At 47.0% G+C, this 8,449-nt stretch overlaps 1 protein-coding gene across 1 annotated transcript in view; it reads right to left on the minus strand.

Annotated features, from left to right (window-relative positions):
- The window catches only part of IFT22 (intraflagellar transport 22), a 31,644-nt gene extending 23,650 nt beyond the window's left edge, over positions 1 to 7,994 (minus strand). The window contains exons 1-2 of the mRNA XM_075333238.1: positions 7,737 to 7,994; positions 5,606 to 5,688 (exon numbers count right to left, since the gene is read on the minus strand). Of these exons, the coding sequence (XP_075189353.1) occupies positions 5,606 to 5,688; positions 7,737 to 7,775 (122 nt within the window). The 5' untranslated portion in view covers positions 7,776 to 7,994. The remainder of the gene's footprint in view (positions 1 to 5,605; positions 5,689 to 7,736) is intronic.
- Between the last annotated feature and the right edge of the window lie 455 nt (positions 7,995 to 8,449).

Here is an 8,449-nt window from a genome sequence, read left to right on the forward strand (position 1 = left end):
AAAGATAGATAGATAGCCCCCCACATGTAAAGGCTACGGTGATATATAAAAACACAATACAACGCTAAAAAAGACAGATTCAGCAAAGGTGAGGTCCAAACTATCTTTATAGAAAAGGATAGGAAGGAGTACTGTCTGCAACCATAAAAAACCCTAATAAATACCAGCACTTCTGATATGGAAAAATCCTGAGGTCACACAACCTCTCCCCCACTGTATCAGCACACAAATGTTACTGGGATCCAAAAACACTAATTGTAATACTATTGTATGAACTGAGAATTTCGATTGCGTTAGGGCAATGACAACCAGAGATGGGTTCTTGGTGCAAAGAAGTTTTATAATATTCAACCAACACTATGTACACCGGAAAGAACATAAACACAGTAGAACATAAAACACAGTAAATACCTGCCAGGTTCGGAGCAAAGGGGAATTCCCGGGGCCGCGCACCGGACTCCCCCAGGGAGACCACCAGGAGCGAACCCCTATACAGGGGCTGTCTGGCGATCACCCCAGAAGGCCTAAATGCGCAGCAGCCGGGACACGAAAGGGCAACAGGTATAGTCCCAGGACAAGATCGTCCTATGGTGTCGTTACATAGATGACGTGTTTGTCCTGTGGAGGGGTAAAGAGGACGAGATTCTAAGAACGGTCGCTACGCTTAACGATAACCCCTTTGGCCTTTTTTTCACCTGTGAATTTGACAAATGGAAGTTACCCTTTTTGGATGTCCTTGTGGAGAGGGATTCGGTGGGTAACATTCACACCAGTACATATAGAAAACCGACTGCTACCAATTCACTCCTACGATGGGAGAGCGGTCATCCGGACAGTCTGAAAAAAGGGTATTCCCAAGGGTCAGTTCCTCAGGTTGAAACGAAACTGTTCGGATGAACAGGGTTTTTGTGAGCAGGTCCACGATTTAGGCCTCAGGCTACATCATAGAGGTTATCCGGATCGTGTTATTAACAAGGCCTTTTTGGAGACCCAACAAAAGGCTAGGAATGAGATTTTACATGGACCAGGGAGAACAACTCCTGATGAGGATGTCATCCGGTTTATTACCACCTATAATAATGGATCAGGGGAGGTGAGACGGATTCTTGAGAGGCACTGGTCTATTCTCAAAATGGATGATGATATTGGAAAATTTCTTCCCAATACCCCCTCGGTGACTTACAGGAAGGCCCGCTCTATAAAAGAGAGACTTGTCCACAGCCACTTCTCTAGCCATAACAAGACATGGTTGACCAGCCCTGTTAAGGGCTGCTATAAATGTAGTGGTTGTATTGCATGCGGATCTCTTAACCCAGGCAAATTCTTCTTCTCACATGTCACGGGGAAACGCTATGAGATTCGATCCTTCATCAACTGTAGGACAAAACGCGTCATCTATAAGGCCACCTGTACCTGTCACAAAGAGTATATAGGTAAGACCAAAAGGGAATTCAGAAGGAGAATAGGGGAACACATTCGGAATATCCGCCTGAGCAACGATACTCCCGTGGCCCGTCATATTATGGAGCACCATGCGGGGGACCCTAAATCAATTAGTTTTCAGGGCATTGATGTTGTGGCCCCTCCCCTTAGAGGAGGCAACTGGGAACAAAAAATTCTCAAACAGGAAACCAAATGGATTTTTTGGCTGAAGACAGGCAAACCATTGGGCCTTAATGACACTCTTTCCTTTGCAAAATTTCTCACGAAAAATGTAATACAAGGAGAGCTCAAAACTGGTTCACAGACTAAAAACTCCTTAATATAAAAAATATCAATTTTATTAACAAAAGCATTTAAAAACACTTTCACATTATATAGAAAATATTAATTGGTGCCATACAAAGATTCCAACATATATCCCCCTTATTATTCTAGTCCTATGTGTTACCCCAATTAAGGAGCAAGAACAAATGTCAGTAAGGCGCAATATACAAGTATATCCCTAAACAGTCCAATAGTCAAGGGTCCTACAGTCAAGATCCCTAAAAGCAGCACTTTTTTTACCCTAAATTAGTCGGTTCTGCACTGAGATATAATTCTGTATATACTGCCACTTCCTATATTAGCGAGGAGGCTGTCAACCTTCTACCCCTAATCGACCCAATTCCAGAGTTATTGTGCCATTTTGTATGGGTCTTTTTTTGACCGGGATATTGGAGTTCTTCTCTCCCCTGATGATATAAGAAACGCGTTGGGAGAACAATGCACACCGCTGGATGCATGTTTGGAACCTGTGGGGATCCTGAGTCATTCAGCTAAGGACCAGGTTTTCTTTTCCTTGGTAACCATCCTAATCCAGTACCAGTGCTTTATCAAACAGAGAAAGGTTTATACGGCAGATGGGGTAAGACCGTTCCTTTCCTGTTCTTTTTACTGCCATAGGGCGGTGTGTTTTAGTGGTGTACACATCATTTACATCACCATATCATAAGACCATTTCTATATAAGCCAGTTGATCTGATTATTAGGATCTTGGTAAATGGGTATTGGCTAATATTTCTGTATTTTTGTCTTTCGTCCTGTCCCTTTTAATACAGGTCATTGTCTGACCTTTTTAGTTTTAGTAAGATTAAAGGCTATGTTTTAGGCGTAATTATATTATTCACTTCGCTATATTGTTTGTGCAACAGGTATAGTCCAAAAATGTCCGTACGTGATGTGGAACGTGAGTCCTAGAGTGGATATGAAACGGAAGGAACCGGGCAGAAGTGCCGACCAGAGACAGCAGACGGAGTCTGGGACCAGCGAGGGCACAGCTTGATAAGACCAGGTGGAGTCCAGAGCCGGTGTCGGGTGTTTCAACAGGATCCAAATAGCAATCAGGAACCAAGAGCAGCAGGGCAGGAGTAGACAGGAAGCAGTATACTCAAGCAACTAGACTAAGCTTAGGGGCGGGCTTTTAAACAGATGAACAGGAAGTAGGGCAACAGAACAGAAAACTCCATGTTAACAAAGGGCAAGATCCTTCAAAAGCAAACTGGAAATCCCGGAACTCTGACACTAATACAAATGAGGGACTGAATTAATGCCAAGCATGACAAACACAATACCTTGCAGAATCATGGAGCTAAGTATACAGACACTCCCAGCATCGAATGATCCCATTCCACCAAGAACTCCACACAGACAAAATAGGAATCAAGCATTAGTATCAAAGCAGAAAAGAAACAACAAGAAAGTGGAAAACAAACAGCAGAGTTACAAAGACCACGCATCTGAGAGAAGTTCTGGCAGTAAGCAGGGCTGGTTACAGAATGTCCTTAATACACAGGAGACCATTGAGCACCGGTAAGCAACAAGAGAAAACTACTCAGTTATATAGTCCCAATCTGACCCCGATTGCCAGTCCTCTACAGGTGTGTGGATTTCATTCCACAAATCAGCTGCACCGCCAGCACTGAACACAAGAGGGAGCCCCAAACTAGAAAACGTATTCACAACAGTGTTCCTTTCATCATAGGCCTTGCTCACACCTCTCCAAATGTAATGTTTATGGTTGTTTGATTTTGGTCTCATCACTCGAAATTACCTTGTTTCAGAAGTTTGGAGGCTTGTCTCTGTGCTGTTTGGCATATTGTAGGAAAGATACTTTTTGGCATTTGCCCAGTAATGGCTTTCTTCTAGCGACTCGACAATGCAGTCTATTTTTCTCAAGTGCCTCCTTATTGTGCATCTTGAAACAGCCACACCACTAGTTTTCAGTGAGTCCTGTATCTGAGCTGATGTTATTATTTGTGAATTTTGTTTTTGCATCCTAAACAATTTTCCTGACAGTTGTGGGTGAAGTTTTTATTGGTCTATCTTATTGTGGTTTGGTCTTTACAGAGCCCCTGATTTTCCATTTGTTAATCACAGTTTGAAAACTGCTGACTGGCATTATCAATTCCTTGGATATCTTTTTGTATCCTTTTCCTGTCTTATACAGTTCAACTATCTTTTCCCGTAGATCTGCTGACTATTCATTTGCTTTCCTGATGACTCACAATCCAGAAACATCAGTGGCTGGATGAAAGATGCAAGAGTGTATCCAGATCCCAGAAACTCACTCAGCTTTTATGCACACACTGATTACAAGCAAACAGGTCACAGGTGAGGATGTTACCTTTATTAGCCATTCAAACCCATTTGTGTCAACGTTTGATCATGTTATCAGGCCAAAATTACCAGGGTATGTGAACTTTTGATCAGGGTCATTTGAATATTTTTGGTTGTCATTATTATTGTAAAAGTGAAAACACAGTAGCTTGATAATAAATGGCTTCACCCAACCACTAACCATGAGTGGAAAAAACATTTTGTGTTATTATTCATATTCTATGAAAAAAGTCCAAGAAAGCAAATCTGCCGGGGTATGTAAACTATTGAGCACAACTATATAATAAGTTTCCTTCCCGTCTAGTCCATTGCTCCCTGGACACGTGCCTGTTCTACCATCTGTTTCAGCCTTTTTTGAGGGACACAAACCCCTTCAGCTCAAACCTGATTGCAGCTTTAGGCTGGGGCCACACGGGTCACTACTGTGATGCTCGCATGAGACTCGGCTCGCGCTGGCAGCACAGCAGGAGCCGAGTGTCATGCGAGTGTGCCTGCGTCTGAGGTCCGTCCCTGCGAGTGGACCTGAGCTGCAGGTGGTGGGCCGGCGATGCGGAGGGGCGGACCAGCACTGCAGAGGGGCGGGCGGGCCGGCACGGAGGAGGGGAGGGAGGGATTCCTCTCCCTCTCTCCTCCGTAGCTGGCTATTGCGATTCTTGCTCTGAACGCGCGGTACACCGATGTACCGCGAGTGCAGTGCGATTTTTCTCTCGCCCCATTCACTTGAATGGGTGCAAGAGAAAAGGGTCCCACCTTACAATCGCAGCATGCTGCGACTGGTTTCTCGGTCCGATTAGGGCTGAGAAAATAATCGCTCATGTGCACTGACACACAGGCTAGAATTGGTCCGAGGGGAATGCGATGTTTTATCGCACTCCACTCGCACCGATTTTCTCGCCGTGTGGCTTAAGCCTTATGCTCATGATATCATCTACCGTAGCAGAAAGTTCGGACATTAACTTCCTAATACCTGTAATTATAGTGATAACAAAGGTAGGGAACCAAATGCCATCTTTGAAAACTTGAACAAGAAGAGGCCTCCTGATTAGGAGTTAAAGGGGATGTCCATTGCTTTGACATTGCCAACCTATCCTCATCATAACTCATTAACAATGAAGAGCAAGCACTACATGCTTGGGTGCTCAGGGCTCAAAACGACCAGGTCAGATGCCCAGAAGGGCTCGGCTCGAGCACCGAGTATAATGGAAGTCAATGGGGAAGAACTTCTGGAAAAATGCTCGAGTTTCCCATTGACTACCATTACGCTCGGTGCTTGAGTCTAGCCCTCATTAACATCAGTTGTTAACAGGTCCGGTTGGATGTAAACGGCATACAGAAAAGGAGCAGCACAGCTCCATACATTAGTGGTCACCCCCAGGGGCTGCAGATCAGCTACTGTTCATGTGATTATTGCTATAATTTACTGCAATGTTTAAGAGAAATATTTAGTAGATGCTGGTGGCACAATGGCGCCATGTTCTGTGGATTACAATATGGGCTGGTACATTACCTTACACCTTGGGTTGGACTGTATTCTCCGCCAATATTTTCTGTGGCATCAGCTAAAAAGTTTGCCAAAGTTGTCTTTCCACACTGCAACAAACAAACATTTACAAACTTACAGAATCTATGAGAGCAAATTCATAAAAGGGTGACACCACAATGACATGTTACATTCCTTATTAATAACAGGAGGGGATGGTGACAACAGCTCTCAAAACGGCAAAGAAATGAAACTTTCTGAGTAATGGGGGCTTTTGATGGATGAAGACATCAGGAGTGAGATGGCAGGAAGAAAGAGTTCACGTGACCTTAGAGACAATCACGATTCAGGCCAAAAGGGAGGTGGAGGGACCCCGAAAATAGGGTCCATCTGGGGTCTGTTATGTGTCTGCTCAGAATGGGGGTTAAGTGAAAAACTGACATCAAACAGAAAAAAGTCGGTGGGCCCCAAACTAATCAGTGGGGGCCACATGTAGCAAACAAATTTGATTGGTTATGAATTCTGTTTATCTGATCCTAGCCACAAGGCCGGGTTCAGACGGGCGGATTTCACAGTCCACAGATGGACCGCAATGTGCAGTGCCCGGGGTGACCGTGAGTCACATGTGAGGCCATCATTCCGGGCATTACAGCTCAAATATCAACAGTGAAATACGTCATTCTGAACCCGGCGTAAGGCACATATGTCATGAACATACACGTGGGGTCCTCGCACTCGGTGGTTTTGGGTCCAAGGCGGTTTCCACAGCTTCAATACAAAAGGTATGTGAGAGGAAGAAAAAGCCTGGATTTAGAAAAAAAAATATATAAAAAAAGAATGTTTTTAATAGATGCATTAAACTATGAAGTTTATAAAAACAGCCCCCACCATAAAAAAAGTGTAAGGGAAGTTATGGCATTACAGCTAACACTAGGACTGTTATTGTTATGGGGGCACTGGGGCAGTCCCTGTTATGGGGGCACTGGGGCAGTCCCTGTTATGGGGGCACTGGGGCAGTCCCTGTTATGGGGGCACTGGGGCAGTCCCTGTTATGGGGGCACTGGGGCAGTCCCTGTTATGGGGGCACTGGGGCAGTCCCTGTTATGGGGGCACAGGGGCAGTTCCTGTTATGGGGGCACTGGGGCTGTACCTGTTACGGGGGCACTGAGGCTGTACCTGTTAGGCTGCTTTCACACATCCGGCTTTTGCAATGCGGCACAATCCGGCACTTTGCAGGAAAACCGCAACCGGTTTTTTTTGCTACCGGTTGCGTTTTTCCTGCATAGACTTTAATTAGTGCCGCATTGTGCCGCATGGGCTTGCGTTCGGTCCGGTTTTTGCCGCATGCGGCAGATTTAGCCGATGCGGCGGCCGGATGGAACGTTCCCTGGAACGTTTTTTGCTCCAGCAAAAAAAACCGCATCGCGCCGCATCCGGCCGATGCGGCGCTTTTCCCAATGCATCCCTATGGATGCCGGATGCGGTGCGGCAAAAACCGCATCCGGTCGCCGCATGCGGTTTTTGCCACTGCGCATGCTCAGTAGCATGCCGCAAGCGGCAAAAACCGGACCGGCCACATGTAAAAAACTTATGCAAAGGATGCGGTGTTTTCACCGCATCCGTTGCATAGGCTTCACAGCCGGATTGAGCCGCACTGCTCAAACCGGATGTGTGAAAGCAGCCTTATGGGGGCACTGGGGCTGTACCTGTTATGGGGGCACTGGGGCAGTCCCTGTTATGGGGGCACTGGGGCAGTCCCTGTTATGGGGGCACTGGGGCAGTCCCTGTTATGGGGGCACTGGGGCTGTCACTGTTATGGTGGCAATAGAGCTTTCCCTGTTATGGGGACACTGGGGCTGTACCTGTTATGGGGGCACTGGGGATGACACTGTTATGGAGGCACTGGGGATGACACTTATGGGGGCAATAGAGCTGTCACTGTTATGAGGACACTGGGGCTGTCACTGTTATGGGGTCACTGGGGCTGTCCCTGTTATGGGGGCCACCAGGTTTGTCACTGTTATGAGGCACTGCGGAGCTATAATATCTTTGTGCATCTTTACAATACTAATGGCCATTAGTGAAGGTCGCCCCCTCTACTCCTCCAGGCGGCCCTTCCATCAGGCGGCCCCGGAGCACACTGGACATCAGCTCTCACCTCACTGGGGCCGACAATCAGCACCTTCGCCTTCAGCATTGCTCTGCCGGTCACTGGGGCTGTGGGTCGGCGGAGGGCGAGCGGCCGGCACTGGATTCCTGTCACAGCAGCATTAGGAGCCGCAGGAACATCCGCCCTGCACGGATTGCGGCCTACACACTACTACAGGCGCGTCCACCGTTTCCATAACAACGCGTGCGCTGATAGGCTGCGGCCGTTTCCAAGGAGACAGAGCTGAAGTGATCTCTGCTGATTCTCGGCGGCACATTCGGCGGAGTCACGGCCGTCAGTGCACAGTGCAGAGGTGATGGCGGCTCCTCCCGCACAGGTGTATAACCGGAGTGAACCAGCGGCACTCTGATCAGTCAGTGAGGAGTCTCAGGAATAGACTATTATCTACACAGGAACCGAGAGAAGTGATCATATTGGTTGCTAAGATCTAGACTTCTTAAAGGGGTTGTCCACTAGAGTAATATAAGAGAAGCTTAGCCTCCTCCCCAAGCCCACCCATCGCTGTGACTCCAGCAATGTCGGTGTGGGGTCTCCCATAACATGCAGGGTCCACTGATTGGCTGCAGCTCAAAAGCAGATCTCCACTCTGAGGAAATAGTTCCGGCTACAGCGCACACATAACACTCACCAAAGGGACAGGAGACCCCACACAGCTGGGACAGGAGACCCCACACAACAGGGACAGGAGACCCTACACATCA

This window comes from Anomaloglossus baeobatrachus, chromosome 2 (assembly GCF_048569485.1).
Source record: "Anomaloglossus baeobatrachus isolate aAnoBae1 chromosome 2, aAnoBae1.hap1, whole genome shotgun sequence".
Taxonomy (NCBI): domain Eukaryota; kingdom Metazoa; phylum Chordata; class Amphibia; order Anura; family Aromobatidae; genus Anomaloglossus; species Anomaloglossus baeobatrachus.